Here is a 23,400-nt window from a genome sequence, read left to right as displayed (position 1 = left end):
GTAATAAGAGTAGTGTGATTACTCTAATAGATACACTTGTTTATCATGCTATATATACTACATTACACTTCAAAGACCTTGTATTGTATTGGATATTTCTTTCCTCCTCTTCATTTTTTTCTCCCCACTCATAAACATGGCTAAAAATTATATTTGTTTTCATGTGAGCTGCACCATTTAATTTTCTATTCACTTGATAAAATATGAGAACTAATTAATGCAATCTGTTAGATAACTTATTTTTTGGTTTGTTCTGTTGGGCATACTGAAGTTGCTTTTAAGCATTTGACTAACATATTTACAAATGCATGCATAATTTATTTAAGAACCACAAAATTATAACCTGGAACACAACTCCCAATAAGCAAAAGTGTATGCAGTTACAAAACGTTTTGTTTAAGAAGTGTTGAAGTTCACCATTTTAACCCTTAAACAGTGGCCATCATCAATTGATGCTGCAACCTACAACATTCCTGCAGTTTAAGGATTAATTTTATCACAAGCATACTTGTGTAACAATCCAATCACCTCTAAACTGTGATATCCCAAATACAGATTTTTGGCACTCAGTAAAGGTCTCTCAAGACTATCTGCTCTGGATAGATGTATATGGCTAAAGCCTCCAGACAATTATTAATAGTATATTTGTGATATTGCAATTTTTTAAACATTTAAAATTATACAAGTCTGTGAAACTAGTTGTGCTCTTAGCAACTAACAATCGAAAAAAACAACTTACATACATAACAAAATGAAAACTAATATCTTACTTGCAAGGTTGTTATAACAATCCACTTTTATTTTTGCCACTTCTTGTTTGGCAGGTTCAGGGAGTTGATCTACTTTAGGCTGCTCAGTACTTGTAAGACCCATCAGGGATGCAGCATTTTGTTGTACTTGTATACCTTGAATGAAAAGAAGAGCCCTGTGGTATTTTCCCATAGCTCCCCTAAGGTTTTTTTCTTTAAACAGTGCATTTCCTTCCTGCATGATGAATATATAGACATAAAAAGTATTTCCAAGAAATAAAACTAAATGTCAAAAAAACCTCATTACTGAGAACAATGTTAGGCCTATCTTGCACTTGTTAATATTATATTGTATTCACAGTGTATGTTTCTTGTGTATAAGCATTACAAAGGTGAAAAACAAATAGCATCTAACCAATCTGGCAAAAACTGTATGTGGTATCTTAGGTAAACTATATCCTTCTATTGTGATTTAGTTTTATTGTCCAACTCTTAACTCCACAAATCTGAAACAAAATTTTGTATCTGTAACAAATTCTTCATTTATAGCAGTTTCTTTTTTCCCACACTTTTTTCATTAGTTTTTTTCCTTTCTGGAAGTTGAGGTCTCTTAAGTCTCTACTACAGTGTATATGTGAAAGCACAAATTTATCACACATGTTATTTTCTTATTTGGCAAGGATATAAAGTGAAATACATTTATTGCAAGGTTATGTTTACAAAAAAAATATTTCTCTGCTCTCGTCTTTTCACCACTTTAACTTCATAATCCCCAATTTTCTTTTTCCATTAAAGTTGTTCTTACAAGATTCTTTATATTGATATTTTAGAATTCTCATTATTTTGTAGGTCTGGATGGCAGATATTAAATGATCAGTATCAGTTGTACATTTATTTATTATTAGTTAACCCTGTAAGTGCATGTGTAGATGACACTTTTAGAACCAAAATGGCAACATGAATAATATTCAAACAATAAAGTTGCAAAACAACTTCACTGATGAATATAAAATCACATTTCTAAGTATTGCATTATCAAAGTTTTGTACACATTAATGTTTTCAGTTTCTGTTGAACTACACAAGTAAGAGAAATGTGGTCCATGGTGGTAAAATAACTTATTGACATTAAAACAAAGCAACAAGGGAAATCACCTTTATTGTTTCCAAAATTCTCAAAATGTTCCCATGATATTGTGCAAAAACTAAGAGTAAAGATTCAATTCAGATCCTCAAAGTATTGAAATTGAATTTCAGAACCCCTTTCCAGTGTCTCAGGCAGGCATAATATTTCTACTTTCAAACCAGATTTGACATTTCAGTTCATGAAATAAAAAACAGTATTCTTTCTTCACTTTTGGTTTTTGCACAAGTTACGTTACAATGTCTTACATTTATACAGAAGGTTGAATAGCTAAAACAATTTTGAATTTGTAAGTCATGTGACAACTACAACCAACATAAAGTCACAAGGCATATTCCAGAACTACATATTGACATTCTTTGGCATTCTGTAGGTAGTGCGATGCACCTGTAAAATGATCATTTTTTGGAGAAAACCGTACAGCCCTTTCTGATACAAAATATTCACACAATCAGATCATAAATGTTGAGATCATGGATTTACAATTTTCAAATGATTATGTCCCTTGTACTTAATGACATTGAAAATCAAAGAAATATGAATTGACATGCGATACCACGAGTATTGAGAAACAGATATGCAATAAGCAATACCACAACCATGGCAAGCATAGTGTAACAGATGAGAGTTGAAAAACAAAGGTCAGTGGCAAAAGCCATCTAAATGACATAAGCAACAATACAAAACACAATTATGAAGAATGTCTGGAATGTCAACATAAGTCACATGTCCACAAGTTGCTTCCTTGAAATATCAGTTGAGCTACTGTATAACTCAAACACCTAGAGAATAACATGAGTATTCATGCTATTCCATATTGAGATATACTAGTCAAGTTACCATGCAGCATCTATGAGTTAACATAAATTACTCACTCTAATATTTTCATCACTTAAACAAAGCATAATTTTCATAGCATTCATTCTTGTTTAGTTAGTCATCAAATAGAAAATCAGACCCCTACTGTTACACCCACATCATCTCTTTCAGGATTTCTTAATAATTTTCCTTACATTTCATACTATATTACTTATAACCAATAAAACTTTATGGTTTTCATCTATCAAATCATGCATTATTATTATAGTATGCTGTTTTCTGTAAAAATAATTGTCAATTTCTCTTTAAATACAAGCTTCGTTCCCATGGGAAATATTGACTAACTTGATGAATTTGCAATGGCTCTTACCACATAGTTAGAAAGCCAGAAAAATTGTGATAGTTAAGGGGGATTCTCTGCTTTTTGCATGTTATCGTTCTATGTTCTTTGATGCATTATTCAATTAAATAAAAACTGTATAGTGCACTACTATCATTAGTATAAAAACAATATGGTAGAGTGTCATTGACAATCAACAGAAAAAAAAAAAAAAAAACTAGGTTTAGGTAAGCACTTTTATCAATTTTTATCATGTTTATCATGCATATTCTATATTGATTATTATAAAAGTAACAAATGTAAAACTAGTAAACTTTTTAGATTAGTTAAGTTTTGATTAGATTAAGTAAAATAAACAATAATATAATACATTTTCATGAGATATTCATGCAAGCAGCTCAAAATAGCTGGTGGATAATGTAATGTGATAGCATAACTTGAGCTGTACATTCCTAAAGTGATTATGACTTATTTACAAATACTAGTTAGGCACATTCAAAATATAATTTAAGAATAAATAAATGAATACTGTTATGAATATAAAGCTACTTAAGGTAAAGATAAGTAGTTTTATGTTACAATCTGAAGTAATTCTAGAAAGAAAAACAAAACTAAACAACCTTACAGAGTTAGGATAGAGAAAATAACAGAGTTGCACAGAAATAAAATGTTTGAAATGTATTTAAGAGGTTTTAAGAGATTATGCAAGTAAAATTTTTAGATGAAGAACTACTTTTAATCATAACATGAAAGTCACTTTACATCCAGACAAGTAAAAAAAAATAGAGAGAGAGAGACTTGGAATATTCATCTTTATGAAAAACACTTCACTAAAAACCTAATTTTTTTATACCCAAAAGACTTCTAATGTTTACTGAAAGTCTGTAAAATTTGGTGAAGATATACATAGTATATTAAAAGTTAAAAGTACTGAAACTATGACAAGTACAAGGTGGTCTTATAGTTGATTAATTTGACTGAGCATATGTTAAGATAGTTACATAACAGCTATATGACACCCTTTGCAATGGAACCTATAATGTGTGGCTAATGCCAAGATGCCTTCTCTCCTGTCATTGTTTCAAAAAGAGAAACTGTCAGTGAGTGCTGCCACAGATTTGCCTTTCCTCTAACCAGCAGTTACCTTTCCTCTAGATAGCAATTAAAGAAGGAAAAAAAAACAATGTTACATTTTGTTCTATCACAATATGATGGCAATGAGAATTAAACCCAAGACATATTTGATTCAATTTCTTGGAATATTTTCTTTTGATTTCCACAGTTTCAATTTCAACATTCAACTTTTCACTTTGTCTTATTCTAACTTGTTTTTATTCATTGGAAATAGTTTTATTAATTGTTTCACAAAAATTAAAAAGTATTAATGGGAGATTCTCTTGAATTGCATTCTTCAATAACTTAAATTATTTGCTCTTAAGCTTCTCCAAAATACAGAAATTTACAAGCAAGTGTCAAATTTATTTAATGAAAAGAAAGAATGCTACTTCTCACTTGTGAACGTTCACATAGAAACTGCTGGGGGCATTGGTGTTAAACAAACTTGTATTTTGAACAGAAGTTAATATTTTCCTCAATTTTCAAGATGATACCTAAACTCCACACACCGAATAGCTAAAATCTTACATTCAGGGCACCAAGTGATTTTTTGTTTAAAAGAAACCATTGGAATGTTTTGAAAAAATAGGAATTCGAAGCCAGAAATATAGGAAAATGTAGAAAGTGCATCTATATACACTTTAAACAATATTTTGAAAAAAAAAAAAAAAATTAGCCTCTTCCACTTACTCCCTCTTACTTTGAAGAGTCAGGAGTAGATGTTGACTTATTCCACTCATTTATCCACTGAGGGCAAAAGACTCCTCACATGGTTTGAGAATGACTTTGATGGAGGCACAGAAAGATCTGTCTGCACTCCCACAACAGCAGTGGAACTTAGTTCAATGGCATATGTCCAAGTTGGAATTGGAGACAACAACAGCCCTTGGGGTAAGAAATGTTGTTAAATATTTTCAAATGCTGTACCTCTTTCTCCTCCATCCACCATCCTTACAAGTGGAGATATGCATCACCGTAGAAACTCCTTGAGTGGAGAAAACAGTGAGAATCACTGACTCAGAAATGTTCTTGAAATCCCTCTCAATAATAACTCCTCAACAGAAATTTAAAATAGCAAAGGGAGTAACCTTATTGGGTATATCCCCAATGGCCTCTGAATTCAAGAGGAGTTCACTCTGTTCTGGGACTGATGTTTCCACAAAGATGTCCCCAAAACATAGCTTCTTGACTGGCTTAAGAGAATCAGCAAGCCTTTATAACCCCCTCTGAGTAAAAAAGGGAGACACTTGCCCTAAAGTTTTGTCTGACAAAGAATGTAGTGAGAAAATGAGATACAGTTGTAGCTAGAGATGGAGACTGCTGTTCAGTCTTGAAGATATGGTCATTTATCAATCTGTTTTTTTATTATTTTATGATGATTTGGAGGATTCATAATGAAAGGAGAGAGATTCAGTGTCCACTGACCCCCCTGCCATACAGTCCTACAAGGGGATGCACTACAATGCCAAACAAGGATATTGCAGCAATGCCAGGGTTTCATAAGCACTACACTCAAACTCAGCATCAGACATAATGTCCACAACATCTACTGAGAATACCCAATACTGGTACTTAGTTGACCCTTGCCCAACAGGACCAGATGATGTCTCCATGCAAGGCAACATATGGGTGAATGTTCAGATCCCAGAAGAGGTAAACTGAAAAGACAGAACCTCCTCTGGGAGGGCCCCTCACCACATACAAGCAAACATATTGAGTGGGAAGATTAACTGACAACAACACTGAGTGAAAGAGAGGTGTGTTTGGTTGAAGCAAGAGAAAACAGGAACGTGGCAAAGGAAAAGGTGACTTGGATGCCAATTAAGAAGGCAAAGAAAACCAAAACTGTGCTAGTCTAAGAAGTGCCACCAACAAGACCTGACAAGGAGTGTCACATATGAAAGCAAGTATGCAAAAAAGAGAAAATGCATAGAGAAAAATGTGAGACCAATTCTGGATGACAGCACCACTGCAAGGGCTAAAGAATGAGGAACTGGTGACCATAAAGGGAGAAGTTTGATCTTGAGAGGAGTGGCATCAGTGAGAAATCTGTCAAATTTAGTGCAAACCCAAAGAGAAACCTATGAGTAGAGAAACCATTCCATTATCAGAACTCTGTCCAGCTGAAAGAGATGCTTCATCACTAGATTCAGAGCCTCGAGACAATCCCAATGAGAATGAACCCAAAATAACTGGACCAACCCCTCGAATGAACAGTCCAGCAACTGGTAACCCTTGACAGTTGATATAAGAAATAACAGTGGAATTGTCAGAGTGGATCATGACCAACTGATCCACAAGAAGGGAAGGAAACAAAAACAAGCCTGATAGACAGTGAGAAGTTTGAGTATGTTGATGTGGAATGAACATTTTCACAACCTATACACCCAAAGTCACACTGCCATTGAGACATATGCCCCAATCCAACTGAAAAGCATCTGATCTGTAAAGAGATGAAAATCTGACTAAGGGTAGCAAGGAGATGCCCACCATGGTATATGCATGCTTAGGCCATCAACACAAATCCTCAAGCAGAGAAAAAAGTAGGTGCACAGTTGAGGAGAACACATTCTGAGAAAAGTTCAACTAGTCCCACAATATCCACTGAAGAAGATACATGTGTGTGTTCAGCCTAAAGAAATTAGTGGTTCAAGGGAGATAAAGAATCCCCCAAAACAGAAGAACTTTACATGTAGGGTGTAAGAAAGAAACTCAAGTCTTACTAACAAGACATTCCACTGTTTATAAGCAAAGTGGTCAAGACTGAGCCCAACTAAAACAAAAATTGAAGAATACATCCAAATGACCAAATACAGGGTAAGTACAAAAAAAAAAAGGATCAAAAGACTTTCAAGCTAGCCTATCCAAGTAGCCTTCCACAGAAAAATTTAGGTATGAGAGAAACTAACTGTCCATGTAATAATGAAGCCTTAGCACAAATCTGTGAACAAGGTGGACCTTTGTTCTCATGGCTCAATTGAAGACACAAAGAGCAGACAATATGGAAAGAAAAACATAGAACTGGAAACCTGATAAACAAAATGTAAAATGCTCTAGAGGTGTTCAGAATGTGTAAAAAAGTGTCCAAAACATCAATCTCGATTGTCCACAATTTGAGGAAAGAAAGGAAAGAAAAACATTGGAGAGAAATGAAACCATCCATACAGAACAAGAAATGACAAGTCAATAATCATATACCAGTCCCCAGTCTTCTTGACAAGTAATAACCAGTAGATGGTATTTTTGCCCAAGAGATCTGAAATCTCATTCTTGAGACACTGGAGATAATATGAATTGAAGGAAGGATGAAGGAAAACCAAGAGAGAAGGCAAAGTGAAGGAGAAGTATAGTTGAATGTGAAATAAGAATAGAGACCACGTGCTGGTGAATATAAACAAATCAGACAGGGTAGATACTAACAAGACAAGCAGCAACACTAATGTTGGAAAGTGGGAGGATGGGAAGACATGGATTCAGCAGACCTAGGAACAGAATAGTGAGGTTGAGAATGACAAGAAACCAAAATAAACAGTGAGAAATGATGCCTGGCTACCTCAGTTTAGGACTTTAGTTACCCACAAGTATCCCTAATGATTTTTTGAGAAGAAATGGAGCCCAATGAAGATCATGGAGATGAATGTGAGGGAGATGTATAATAGCTAGGAGAGTACCAGATCATAACAAGTCCCAACAATATGTGAACCAAGTAATGGGGGGCAGTTAAAAAATATGGGCTAATGTAGTGAAAACGAGAGAATGAACCTTTCTCCAAAACATGAACTGCCTCAGGCCTAATGTGAAGTGACAAGAAGTAATGCAGTAAGGTGGTAAGAAAGAGATGAGGGTGCAAAAATTAGGTACTAAAAAGAGAAACAGAAGTGGTTCACACTTCAAGTAGGTAAAAGAGATTCCAAAGACTGGTAACCAAGAAAAAGAAAAAAAAAGGATACCTGTATGTCAGGACAAAAAAAATAAGAGTGAAAAAGATGAGGCACATTAGTACAGATGACCTAATTTCAGGTAGTGGGAAAGTCTCGAGTATAGGATTGCTGTAGTAAAACACAGAAGGGATCAAATGACACAGGGAAAAGAGAAAGAGAAGTACATACCTGCAAATCCATGTTAAGAAAGAGATTAAATAAAGCTGTATCTAGAGCATACTCTGGTGGAGGAAATAGCCATCTTGATCACATTTAAACTAGGAAGAAGGAATGTCAGCCAAATGAATAGAAAAAAGGAGGCCCAACATATTTGAAAAAATCCAGAATATGTTTAACAATGGTTGCCATATCCTCCATAGATAACTAACCACCAGTAGCAACAAGTTCTATGTTAGGGACATCAACCCTACCAAAGGATGAAGTAACAGTTACTACCACTTTAAAATGCATAATAATGGGAAACACCATTATGATATTTTTTAATAATTGAAAAAACAAAATATATTAATTATGTGAACCACAAACACTAAACCTAGGAAACTTGCATGAAATTCAGTTCAGTAGGAAACCACAAGAAATCTCAAGTAACTGATTAATAATTTTGAAACACACCCATTCTAGAAAGTAACAGAGGAAAGAATAAAGTTCTTTCTAGCAAATGCCTTGGAGGAGCTACAGCTTAAGGAGATTATGTTGCATTCCTTGTGTTGGAGGACTGTTGTTGCATTATGACATAATCGTCTACTGGCATAGTTTATGGTAAACTTGTGTTTTTCAGGTGAGAGGTAGTTTGAGGCTAGTGACATGCAAGTCTTATAGGCAGATGCATGAGGGAATACTAGTGTTCTCCATGAATACGTTAGGTATCATTTTTGAAAATTGTTTTTACAGAACCAAGTAAGCCATTAGAATTAGATAGGTTTTTTCTCCTTACAGGGTCCATATTAGACAAGTTTACTCCATCAGTATTAATTAGGATAAAAAAAATCAAATTTGGCTTTAATTTTACTTTTATCAAAAAAAATGTTTCTGCAGAATTATAATTGCAAGTATAGATCCAGAGAATCTGTACCACTCATCCATTTTTTCTTTCAAGAAATAAATTGTAATATTTCATATTATATGGACAGATGGAGATTAGGGGGGGAGAGAAAATATGGACTCTCTTTTCACAAAATAATTAAGAAACATCAATGCATTCTTACACTACTATATGGTACCAAAAAGAAACATTAGATGTTGGTTTGTTTTTTTATATCACTGTACTACTAAATACCAGTAAACATTTTTATGGTGTTTCTGAAAAACAACTTGGCTGGAATCTGTAGCAATCCAGTTAAGGCCTCAGCCAATAAATGATTATTTCTAAGCAAATACAACAATACAAAAATCAATTAAACATTACCATTTTAAATTTTCATGCCTTTGTGTTTTGTTGACAGTCTTAAAAAATGTCTGAAATTGGGGTTTGTTTCTGTTGAAGTTAGTTCTGTTTAGAAACCTGCAGCACATTTCTTAAAAATCATAACATAGGGAAATTATTATGTAAAAAAATACACAGACTGCTATCTATGTTCAATACTTTGTTAAGAGGGCCAAAAGGTTACAGTTAAAGTAGAGAACAGTCTGTGTTTATTTTTTACCTGCAGTTATTATAACATTGTTACAGAATCAATTTTTCATTGTTTAGAAGCTAGAGTTCTATGGATAAAAATTTATTTTGTAATAATTTTCCAAAGCAGTGGTTCTTAACCTTGTTGGAGGTACTGAACCATGGAAATTTCATACTTGCATTCACTGAACCCTTCATAATTGGAAAAATAAAATATGATTTATTCAAATTCAAAACATAAGTAGATATTTTATTAGTGCACAAAATGAACCATGCATCAGTTGCACACAATATCAGTGTTCAAAGAACAAAACCAACAAAACATGAATTTCACACAAAAACATAAACATAACTCAATAAATCGAGGTATTCATCATTGACATCTGCTGTTGCAACACTAAACATGAAAGGCTGTCTCACCCATGCTGGATATGACTCTCTGGTGGGGAAGTATCCGTCGAGACTTTGTGAGCTTATCTAAGTGCATGGCAATTGATTGCTTCAGTTCCCCAGGTACAGAAATGTCTCCGATTTCAGACACATCTTCGATCTTACTTATACAGTTGTCCAGCAGGGGAACGTTTGAGAAGTTATTCTCTGTTCGTCGTTTCCATAACGGTAGCGTTTTTTGAAAAGCCTTCAGGTTTTCTTCCTCTTCGATGATGTTGATTCCACTGCCCTGCATCTGTTAATTGAGATGATTGAGAGCATTGAAGATATTGGCCATGTATGCCAAAATGAGAATGAACTCAGATTTTTTGAAGCAATCTGCATGACAATGTTGGTGCTCTTGCAAAAACAGGGCTATTTCCACATGCATGGCAAAAAACACGATTCAGCACCTTTCCCCAGGATAACCACTGAACGTTAGAATGGTACAGAAGTACCTCAAATTCAGAGCCCATTTCATTACACAGCTCTCTGAAGATGCGGTGCTTCAGGGCACTATTTCGCACAAAGTTCACACATTCCCCTACAATTTTTTTTACTTCTGCCAGTTTTGAAGGCAAGGTGTTTGTTGTCAATGCATGCCTGTACAGAACACAGTGCGTTACAATGATGTGTGGTGCATCGGCTTTCACCAGCGCACCAAAACCAGAGTTTCATCCCAGCATGACTGGAGCTCCAGCCAAACAAACTGCAGAAACCATATCCCACAAAAGATCGTTGTCTCTGAAGAAGCCATCCACAAGTTTCTTCACGTCGGCTGCTTTAGTTGTTGTTGTAAGAGGCTTACAAATAAAAAAATCTTTTATCTCATCATTCTTCACATTGTGCACGAATAAAACAAGCTGGCTTAGATTGAAAACGTTGGTGGTCTCATCAACTTGAAGGCTGAATTTTGCTGGGCTTCAAATCAGATCTGCAAGTACTTGAGCAAAAATGTCATTGCTCATGTCATCTATTCTGCTGCTGATGGTGTCATTTGAAAAAGGAATTTGGGATAACTTATTTTCAGCAGCTTTTCCCAGCATGATATTTGCCATCTTCAACGCAGCTGATTTTACGACTGTTTCACCAATAGTGTGTGGTTTGCCCTGCTTTGCAATCAAGTACGCGAACTCGCATGCGATTCTGTGAGGATCGGTTTCTCAATGGGTACAAAGCCGAGAACAGGCAAAGTTGCCTTTTCATCGAACCTGGCTCTCTTTATCTTGAATTCAGCAAGTGTTGTGCTCTTGTATTTACCATCTCCATGCAGCTTTAGGTAATGATCTCTTAGTTTTACCAGTGCTAGACTAGATTTGCTCAACTTGGCATTGCAAATCATGCATTGAGGACGCTGACTTCTATCATGTTCCGTTATACACGTGAATCCATATTGCACGTATTCGTTCGACCACTTTCTGTTTTTGCTCGACATAGTTAGTATGAAGGGATTGAAAGATTAGGAAAAAAAATCACAAATGACGCACGATTACTACAATCACAAGTCAACTGCTAAGTGCATGAAGTTCCCTGCAGCACAGATATTAAGGCCAAGTGATGTGACGGATCAGCCTCAGCCAATAATGGCCAAGTGGAGCATGACATCATGAATCATACAAGTGGGTGAACTGAATGGATACACACACAGTGTGTGTGTCTTTACCTCCACCAAACCCCTGAGACTGATTCACCAAACCCCTGGGGTTCAATTGAACCCAGGATAAGAACCACTGGTCTAAAGTGATGGAAAATGTAAGTGGTATGGCTGCATAGGAAATTACTATAAAAATTTTAAAAAACACCTTTGTTGCAAATGAATGGTATAAACCTCTCCAATTATGATAATAATTAATTTTATTTTAAGAAATTGAAATGTTTGTTTTTTATTATTTTAATTTTCATATTAATAATATTACTGGAAATAAAGATGCAAGCTTTGAAACTACTAAATTATAGGGGTACACAGACATTTTCCAGGAAGGTAATTGAAGCACTTAGTTATTATATTAAGATGTAAAAAAGATAAAAAGAATATACAAATGATATAATAAATTTAGCATTTTAACACTGGAGGGCATTATCATTTACTGCCTGACAGAAAAATTTGGCTTGTAGTTAGTAGTTATTTATACTGCATTACAATCTATACCATCATCTATATTAATATCACATACACATAATGACATTACATTTTCAGCTGTTAAGGTTGCTGATAAGTTTACCCAGTAAATAGCTTGATAGACACATATCAGTAAAGAAATTAATGTCACAAAAAAGTAGAAATATGAAGAAAAAGAGAAAAATCAGCACAGAATCATTAATATGTCTATGTATATACTTCACAGTTATCTGTATTACATTTAAGGCTAACAGGATGGACACTGGATGATATAGTTTTTTGTAAAAAGTGTATAATTTTACAGTACTTTGTTCCTGTTTTGCATAAGAAATGTATTTTTACATTATATATATATACCTACATAGTATGAAACAAAGAAGTCACATGACTAAAAGAGTTACTTAAGGCTTAATAAAGATATCTTGATATTTCTTTCAAATAACAGTAATCATATTTTTTAACTGATATACTATGGTTTTATTGAGTTGCAATGTTTATAACACAAGGGTTTTTTTTATTATCTTCAACAAATAAAATTGTTATAGTTTACTGAGAATGCAAAGTTACTATGAGATATTCTAATGTCTCAAATCTTTAATTACTATTATATTTACTTTTATATTCAGCCTACTCAAACACCACATAAATAAATTAGCTAACCAGCTACTTTATTTCCAACCCAAACATGACGCGCTCGAAATAAAAATTTTATCATCCACATTGGTGGGAGTAAAACATATTTTAATTATTTGATTATCAGTTCAATATAATGATAGCTACATGGTGGTATTTAGTTGACAGAAGTGTTTCAATTGCCAAGTAGGAAACGTGCACAGTATCTTAAAAAAATTCAATTTTCACTAAAGGCACAAGTGACGACTTTCAGGAAAGGACTATCATATAAAAATCAGGACTAACTTGAAACTTATCTAAACAACTAAAAGATGATTGAAAGTAGAGAGATTAACACCATGTAAGAATAAAACAGTTATTAAGAAAATTAATGAGGTTAGCACCTCCCTTTTTTTTTAACCTGTATGGAGGGAAGGGTTTGTAATAATTGATTAATCAAATATAATTGATAAATAAGCCCATAATTTAATCAAACAGCTCTAAACACAACCTATGAATAGCTTTGTTATATGCTTTTCACATTCCACATGCCACAACAGGATTAGTGATGATTTTTTCTTGGTATGAATGCAATTAGTTTGTTAGTACACTCATCAAACAAATTCTGAGCCTCTGCTAATTAAAGAGATGTAAATTAGCAGTACTACATTATCAACATAAGTAGTAAATAAATGATCAAAAGAAGAAGTGAAAGGCTATAACTTACTGTCACTATATTTTAAAAAATTTATTTAGATTTTCATTATTTCAGTAATTTTTACTGAGATTGTGTTCTAATTTAAGATTTTGCTGTATAACTGTAATCTTCTTGCAAGAATAGCTGTAATTGCATGTGGTAGATTTTGGAAATTCTTGTCATACAGACCAGTGTTTACCTACAAATTCATTGCATCTTTGAAGTAAATTACAATACAGAAACGTGTTCTAAGGATATGTTCAGGCCAAGAAGATTTGCCTACCTCTTTATACCTACGTGCTTCTGTCAGTTTTGTTTCAGGAGACAACTGACTGTATACTGGAGCAGTGATTCCTAAATCTTTATCATCCATATCTAGTAATGATTCTGCCATGATGTTCCTTTAATGTCAGAACTCCTAAGAAGAAAAATTGATTTCTACATAATTACAATATCACTAAGTAGCTGTGTTGTACATATATGGCTGCTTATTTATTTATAGTACTATCATGCTTTGTTGGGTGAATGTCTCATATCAGTGTAGTGTACTTAACATAAACTAATTAAAGAAAAATGAACAGGAAGAACACTGTGGTCAAGTAAAGTGCTAACCATGTTGATCAAGACAGAAAGAATGTGAAGACATTAAAATTGTAGCTAGTGAATAACTGAAAATACTAGTTTATTCATGGTTCATACAAGTTAATGGAAACAAAATTCCAAAATATTTAGACAAAATTGTCATTTTCAAGAATCTAACTTGCCAATTTTAACAGCAAAATGCAAAATTAAGTTATTAATATTTTATTATATTTTACACAAAACACATTAGCAGCTAAACAATATGTTTTTGTCATAGAGCATGATTTGAAATACAAGTTAGCAATTTAAATAAAATGTTACCCTTTCCCCTTTTGAGTGTACATGTGTGTGTGTTTAAATTATATTTAAACATTTCCCAACTCCAATCTCATGTGATAAGTCCTTTGTCTTTCACCCAAACACTGTAATTTAGCTGGAACTAAAAATTCTTTGAAGTATATAACCAAAAGTAAAATGAAATAATATTTATTCAGATATATTTCAATTTAACAATAAAACAATTTTACCTGATTGGCTACTGAACATACATAATGTATCTCATCATCCTAAAAAGCCAATAAAGCAAAGATTGACACACATACTGTTATTGAGGCCACTCATATGTTTGTGTATATTACCAATTACATGTATTTCATGGTTTTTCAACACAATTGCATTCCATTACTTTCAAAACATTTTCTCAGTTTACTGCTATAATTCCACTTGACAAAGAACTGGAAACATTTTAGTTCAATAAAACCTATATATTTCAGTGTAATATAATGTTTCATAGTTCAACAGCAATTACCCATGTTTAAAAGACAATAGTATTAAAAATTATGAATTTTAAAATGAAGTAGGGATCCTACTATAAATAGTAGTGAAGCAAGAATTAAAATTACAATCACAAATTTGTAAAATTTAATCCTTACTTTGGCTTACAGGTATCTTGATGTTTATTTCAAATAAGAGTGTTCTTATTTTTTAATTCATGATGTTAGAAAAATACGTAGGTTCAAAAAGACTTGATAAAAACAAATAAAAACCCAAAAACTTAAGCACTTTCAAATGGTGGACCTTTCTTCTTCAGGGGCAAATTTTTAATTGATATACCATGGTTTTATTGAGTTGCAGTGTTTGTGAACACAAGGTTTTATTTTATTACGTTCAACAAAACAAATCACATTCTCTATCTATGTTTTGTGGTTATATTTACGTATAAGCTAATGGACTGTTGTTGCAGGGAAATTCTGACTATTTTGTGAATGGCAATTAGGCTTATAACATTCAATTTATTATACATCGTTACCACTCAATGTCTCCATCAGAAAACATACAATTGCTCAGGCACTAACACCAATTATTATATCCAAATCAAGGGAGATGAAAAAGCCAGAAATCAGTATAGTGCATTTTGTTATATAGACTATTTGGTTACAACAGTGGTATCCAGCATGAACTGTGCACAATAAGTCAAAATAAACCTCAACAGCTTTTCTTGGGCCTGTTTTTCCAGCTTTCTCTCAGACCTATGTAAGATAGTCAGTTTTTTAAATCTGATTCTAGAGAAGGAAGACCAAATCCTTCCTGAAACTATCATCATTACAAAAATCATTGTGAGAAGCCTGAGGACAAAAGGTTCTTTATATAAGAATTTCTGAACTGTGCAGCTTTACACGTGGCTTTTTTAGAGGTACATTACTGATCACATTTCAAAAAAATGACATATTTGTTATTAACCCTTAAACAGCAGGAATGTTGTAGATTGCAGCATCAATTGATGATGGCTGCCATTTAAGGGCTAAAAACCACACACAAAACAGTAATTCTGGCAATGGTAGTAAAAAAGGCCTCAAAAAGGTTTGAAAACCTAATTGGAGATGGATAAAAAGTGTTACTTGAAGAAAAGACGCATCAAACTCTTTAGTGTTCAAGCATCATTTGTGGCCTAATGATTATGATCTTTGTATTATATAGATTACTAAACTGCTTTCCTTACTGATGAAAATAAAACCTGTGCTGAGAAAAAATGGCTATTACAACCCTAGTCAATTTATGTTCTAGTGGAAGAAAGTAAAGACTGGGAAAAAATTAATTCCAATGCAAGATATAATACTAAACAAGAATCTTTACATATTTTGATTTAAGGAATTTTGAATCTCATGGAAATTCTCATTGTCCTACCAATTTAAACTACAAAATGCAAGAGACTATTTTCTTCACATACAAACAAAGAGTACTAAATCATGTTTGTCAATGTTAGTCACTGAACACTCCATGAAAGCTTCAAAATGGATAATTTTAAGCACAAAAAGGTTGTCATTCTTTGGCTTAGCAGTGAAGTGGCAAAAGCTCAGTACAGGTAGTGGCCTACATACAAGTCATAAACAGAATCTGTGAACAAAAAGAATTAACTCACCATATTTCAAAAAATTATTCAAGTATTACTTATAATATTAGACAAAACTGAGGATAACTCTGACATATGCAATTAACTAACACCAGTTCTTTGATGTAGAAATCCACAAAATGGGAAACTGTTTGATTACTGACCTCTGTAACTGAATTTGTATGGAGTTGGTCCCTTAGGTCACCCCTTTATTTCAGGAGAAACAATGGCTCTAATTCCAAACTTACTATGTGTATCTGCATAAAATATGGCAAGCTTTTAGTCAGATATGCAAGTCTGTTGCATTCAAAAAGTTAGATTTCTTGCATACACAGTTCCACTCAAGATATGTCTGTAAATTGCTGACATCAGTCTGATTCAAACTGATATTCATGTGAAAAAAAAAAAATCATATGGTTTGCCTGTTTGATTTGCATAGTCTCCTAGAACCTCCAAAAATGCATATTTACAAATGTTTCTCAAAATTTTTTTATGCAATATGTCTGATATTTACCCTCCTCTATTATGAACTGTTACTAAATCAGCACAGTAGATTAAAATGAACACTGATAATCCTGCACATATAAAAATTACCATGTGAAATAGCATTCTGTAAAAGGCCATGTCATGCAGATTTTGACCCCCACCTAAATAGGGTTAGAAACTAAAAGGAAATATTATTTTATTCATTTTTTTACCTGTATCTGAAAACTTGCATTTATATGCCAAATATATTGTATGTATGTGGAATTTACATGGTTGATGATATATACATTCATTTTTATTAGGAATAGTCATTTCCACTTGCATTACTCATAATTTTCTCTTCAGAAATTGGATACCAATTTTTTAAACCTGAAATTCATTGAATAAAAGGTATTGATCACTTTGAAGATGGAATACAGAAATCTGTAAACCCATGGAATTCTAAACTTATAAATTTTAACTGACAAGTTACTCCTAAAGTTTGGATGGTATCTGAAATTAAAAATGAAAAGATGTTTAAACACCAAAGTCACAACAAGTATCCTAAGATGAAGTGTTTGAACTCAAGAATTAGATTTTTACAGCTTTCAACTCATAAAAAAATTATTTGAATGGCTTCATATTTCTAACTTCAAGAGTAAGAGGCTAGATCTCAAATGTTTGTAAAAGTAAGTGTGTAGTAACCCCCTAAAATTATTCTTACCCTGATTTTAAGTAAATTAATAAATGACCATTTTATCTTTTCAGGTAACTACACAGATGAAAGTTGAAACATCCTTGCTTCAATTATAAAAAATGCTCACTTGTAGTACTTCGCTTTGCTCAGTATTTTATTACTTTTGCTTAACTTTTTAGGTTTGATGTTACAATGTACAAATATAATATCAGGTCAGTTTCAACAGAAGATAAACAATCTTGAATTGTTTGTTTTATTGCACTGTGAAATAAGAGGGAATCCTCAATAGTTGAAGCTGTAATTAATCTCAAATTGATCAAGAGATAGAGCTAAGAGCTAAAACAGGGGTTCCCAACTGATGGGTCGCGACCCCCCAAGGGGTCGCAAAGCCTTGGCAGGGGAGTCGCGTAGCCTTGTTAGAAGTAGCTTGGAATAACATTAATTTTATTTCATCAATTACATTTTCATGCTCTTACATGTTTTTTGTTTCAGTGCAAAGCAAAACGTGTGCTACGTTAGTTCAATGTCATTAGGTGATATTATGGGTGTATGTATGCGTGCCTGTGAGTGAATGTGCCTGTGTGAATGTGTATGTGTCTGCAACTGTATATATGTGTGTACTAGTGAGTAGCGAGTATGTGAGTGCACTCGCATGTACGTATGCTTGTGTGTCTCTTTAGCTGTGATTAAGTGTGTGTGTGCTCGCTGTCGACACGTGAGTCACATGTCCGTTGCTGATTGGTGGATGATGAATCGGCGAACTGGCCACGCTCCCTTCCCTCCCAATACTTACCCCATCATTACTCTACCTGCACCCCCACAAGTAGTCAGTGTAAGATCTACAGTTGCCAAAGCATTCATTATTCAACATTTTATTTTATTTTAACAAGGAGATAAGTAAGCAGTAGAGGTGAGTTGTGTCCATGGCTAAACGGCGCAGATACTCAGAATGCTACCTCAACATTGGCTTCACCACTGTGCTCGCCAACGACGGCATTGAGAAACCACAGTGTGTTTTGAAACATCCAGAACACGCAAAGAAGGGTTTGGATTTCTTCAAACGGCATGAACGGTGTCTCGAAAAGCCAAAGAATCGATAGAAGTGGGTCGTTTCAGCAGCAGAGTGCAGCCGTGAGTGGAAGCTTCATATGAGATTGCATTCAAATTGCTAAACAAAAAAAGCCTCACACGATTGGCGAAACACTTCTTAAACCCTGCATGATGAAAGCAGTAAATCTTATTCTTGGAAAAGCCAGTGCAAAGAAGATGCAGCAAGTATCCCTGTAAAATAATACTATATAGAGGTGCATTTCTAAAATGTCTATGGATGTGAAGGAACAGGTTTTGACTGAAAGCAAGGGTTCCCCTTTGTCCTCCTTTCAGCTCGACGAGTCAACAGATGTAAGTTCATGTTCTCAGTTGCTTGTCTTCGTGAGATACATTAATTCAGGTGACATCAGAGACAAATTCTTATTCTACAGTGCACTTGAAACCACAACAAAGCTGATGATGTCATGGAAAAGTTTCAACTTTTTCAAGACTAAGATCTTCAATGGGAAAACGTGTGTGGAATTTGTACGGATGGGGCACCGGCTATGCTAGGATCGAAATCAGGATTCCAGTCGAGAGTGAAGAAGCTAGCACCTCAAGCAAAGGGCATCCACTGCATGATTCACCGATATGCTCTTGCCAGTAAGACTCTCCCTGCCTCTCTGCAGGAAGTGCTTGAATCTGTAATCAAAATTGTAAATTATGTGAAGACTCAAGCACTCAACACTCGCCTATTCAAAGAACTATGCAAAGACATGAATGCTGACCACAAAGTCCGTCTCTTCTACACAGCAGTACGTTGGTTGTCGAAAGGAAACGTTATTAATCGTGTCTTTGAAATGAAAGATGAAATAAAGCTATTCCTGGAGATTCAAGAAAGGAAAGATCTTGTAGCTCACTTCGAACATGAAGCATGGAATAAAAGGGTTGCGTACCTAGCCGACATTTTTGACCAGCTGAACAAGCTCAATTTGAAGCTTCAAGGAAGGAAAACACGTCCTCCTTTTTCAAGATCGTCTTCGGGCCTTTGTTTCCAAACTGCAGAACTGGCGTCGGAAAACCAATCTTGGAAACATCGCTATGTTTGAAAAACTTTGTGGAGTGACGGATGAGTCTCAGATCCAACTGGATCAGTTCCTCAAGGATGAGATTACCGAACATCTTCAGTCTTTAGAAAAAGAAGACGAGTGTTACTTCCCTGAGCTATCACAGGAACAGGAGGCCCTGGTAAGGAACCCATTTTGTACTGAACTTGATGTATCCAGCATCCCAGATGATATCCAAGATGAATTTCTGGATCTAAGGAACGACTCTTCAGCTCGTGATCTCTTCAAGGTGAAATCCGTGACTCAGTTCTGGTGTGCTATCTATCAGTCATACTCCAAAGTCAGCATGATAGCTTTACGTGTCCTTTTTCCATTTGCTTCTACCTACTTGTGTGAGGCAGAATTTTCCACTCTTGTCAATATAAAACAAAGAATAGGAACAGATTGGATGTTGGAGATGACATGAGACTGGCTCTAACAAACGCCGCCATGAATTTCAAAGCTTGCTGCTGAAATGCAACATCAGGCATCTCACTAGCTGGGTTGGATAGCTGTTCAAACCTATGTTAATATTATTTTAAGAAATATATGTTCTTTTTGTGAATTCAGGTTGGACCAATGTGATTTAATTTGCTAATAAATAATTACAGAATTTATAAATATTTTTTTAGATGTTTCTTTCCCTCTCCTTCACAGAAAATAAAAGAAAAATTAAGCTGCTGATAGTAAGCACTAAGTAGGGGGTCACATGAGTTTCAAACTTTTAGGTAAGGGGTCGCGAGTGCCAAAAGGTTGGGAACCCCTGAGCTAAAAGTTTGTACTTTGAAAAAAAATTCAAAGCCATTCTATATTCTATAAGCTGCTATGCTGTACCTCAAAACATTATTGCATAAAATATTTTGAAACTTCAGAATTATTTTGTCAGATTAGATAACTTCTATAAATAAAATATTTTGAATGCAAAATTTTTTGAACATGCACACTTAACATTTTTAAAAGATGCTTTTAGATATGTTATTTTTTAAGAAACAATTAATATTGTTTGCCTTTATTGTAGGTATTTATCTTCCTAGATCCTTTAAAAAATTTATAAAACTATCAATTTGACCTTATTTTTAATTAAAAAAACATACAACTTCACTGTGTGTTTATTATCACTGGTATACAAAAAAAATATTTTTACCATACCAAAATTATAAGCAAGTTGATTTTTTTTTCATATTGTTAACTGAAAGGTTTAATTTAATAAATCAAACAAGTGTTAAATCATTCTTTTTACTTTCTTCTTTGATGAATTTCTTTTCCCATTTAAACAATTACTTAAGTCAATAATGACTAATGCAAATAAGGTGTATCACAGCAGCCTTGTACATGAAACTAATAATATCAAACAGAAAATGATTTCACTAAGCCTACTTCATCTTATTTTCCTATCACAGTTCAAATGAAGTAAAAAAAGATGAAATAATCTTTCCACAAACTTTAAATAATAATCAGGAATTATTTGCAATGTTTGCAACCATATTTTCTTCAAGTATCATATAATCAGTCTAAGCTTAAATCATCTTGTTCCAATCTCTGTGCATATATATGCAGAACTGAAAGCCTTATCAGCTTGACAGTCGTAAAGAATATATTAAGAAATTTAATGACATGTTTAGATCAGTAGTTTATGACTTGTGAAAACTATGATATAAATAATTGTAACACACCACAATGAACACTAAAACTTCACTTGTAGTTCCATTTTATGCTCAGAAAAAAATCAGGAGGTTCAAAAATTTATAAAAGTTAATGACTTCTCTAACAGGCCAATGAAGTAACCTCAAAAATCAAATTCTGTTATTTTTATTTGAGTGTTTTAACACATGGAAAACTACTAAACTTTGTATAAATTTTCACTTCAATATTAGAAAGAGTTAAAGAATGATGAGGAATAGTCACATTAACTTAAAGTCATACACAAACCAAAATACTAGTTATATGTCTAATTGCCAAATAACAGTTCAATTCTGCACATAAAAGCTACTCTAATCAATAGCCCCAAATTCACTATTTCTTTTAAACACATTTATCATTACCTTAACACTTTTCCCATCGTTGTTCCTTTTTGAGTATATCTCAAGGTTTTAATTGGTTACATTCAAAACTAATTTTAATTAAACTAATTTCTTTTCATGATATAGTTCCCTGAAAAAAAAATTATAATATTTACGTAAAAGATTGCAGAGATTACACAAATGAAATTTGATATTTTTGAGATGAAGAATAACATTTTAAATCACAAAATAGAACTTACTTCATGCTTGAAAAAGTAAAGAAAAAATATATATTCAGACAAATCTTCAGAAAAAGTAATTCCTTAAAAATTTTATATTTCATGTACAAAATACCTTTAATGCATACTAAGTGTCTCCAAAATTTTGTGAGGATACACAAGCTATATCAAAAATTAGAGTATGGAAACTATAATGAGTACAAAATGGTTATGAGATCAGTTGAATCAACATATGTTGTAGCAAGAGAGTTAATACAAAGAGAAAGAAAAAACTTTCACTTGAATTAAGGGACAAAATATTTTTAGCTACATGTGAAAATGGCCATCTAAATACTTGCACAGAAGAGGTCAGGAACTCAATATCTGAAAAATAGTTGAAGCATGCTCAGTATGTACTCTGTGTGCTCATCTCAATACTACTATCAGGATTTTACTGGACTGTCACCAGCAGCAAGAGAAGGATACAGCAGTATAGCAAGTGTATGTTTACTTCAATTCACAGTTGTGTAATGTGTGCTCACCTTAACTCTACCAAACAGACATGACTGTAGTAGGAGGGAAGTGTAATGGTGAATCCTCATCTCAACTGTATTGAACAGTTGTAGGATTCAGAAGGAGGGCACACAGTTTTACTGTGTTCTTTGCCTCAATACAACTGAACAGACTGGTTGCAGGAGAAAGGCACAAGTAGCATGTGGTATAGTTATATGATAAGTGACCTGTGCTACACTGACAGTGTCACCATTGTTCCACTTCTCACAGTATTGATAGTGAATTATATATCACCCCAGTGTAAGATTCTGATCACTCACTGTTCTCCTTGGTCCATTATCACAATGGCTGGTAACTGATAAGTGGCAAAGGTCTCTCATGCTCCACTCAATAAGTAAAAATAGGAGAAATTTATGGTGGGAAGACCCACAGTAAATGTCTAGAAGATTCTATGGTTCTATGAAGATTTGGGCAAATAAGTATACCCTGGGAGGCCTGTGAACAGATCCTACAAATGCAAAAGGGACTCTGAAAGAGAAACATTACATATTCTTTTCAAAAGTGGTGGGATGATAAAAATATTGGCCTGTAGAAGCCAAAAACCAGTAAGAGATAAAATAGCCAGATTTAGAGGAGACAATGGGATAAGAAATGTACACACATCTGCCTGAAGGAGCTCATCCTAGGACCAGACAAGAGAATAAGAAAGGTAACAAATTAAATAGTGAATCTACATGGACTTGAAACTCAAGATGAACATGCCAAATGGAGATAATTAACCCAACCAATAAGGGTAAAATGAAAGAGATCCATGAATAAAAGGT

General features: G+C 33.8%; 1 protein-coding gene across 4 annotated transcripts in view; it reads right to left on the bottom strand.

Annotated features, from left to right (window-relative positions):
* Positions 1-23,400, bottom strand: part of LOC143222715 (tetratricopeptide repeat protein 9C-like) — a 48,622-nt gene that overhangs the window by 14,145 nt on the left and 11,077 nt on the right. For all 4 annotated transcript variants that reach the window (XM_076449613.1, XM_076449612.1, XM_076449610.1 and 1 more), the window contains 2 exons: positions 13,861-13,995; positions 771-984 (listed from right to left, as the gene is read on the bottom strand). In XM_076449613.1, coding sequence (XP_076305728.1) covers positions 771-984; positions 13,861-13,971 — 325 coding nt within the window. In that variant the 5' untranslated portion in view covers positions 13,972-13,995. The remainder of the gene's footprint in view (positions 1-770; positions 985-13,860; positions 13,996-23,400) is intronic.

The sequence above is a fragment of the Tachypleus tridentatus genome, chromosome 8 (genome assembly GCF_004210375.1).
Source record: "Tachypleus tridentatus isolate NWPU-2018 chromosome 8, ASM421037v1, whole genome shotgun sequence".
NCBI lineage: Eukaryota > Metazoa > Arthropoda > Merostomata > Xiphosura > Limulidae > Tachypleus > Tachypleus tridentatus.
The sequence above is the reverse complement of the archived record's forward strand: the minus strand, read 5'-3'. Positions and strand labels throughout refer to the sequence as shown.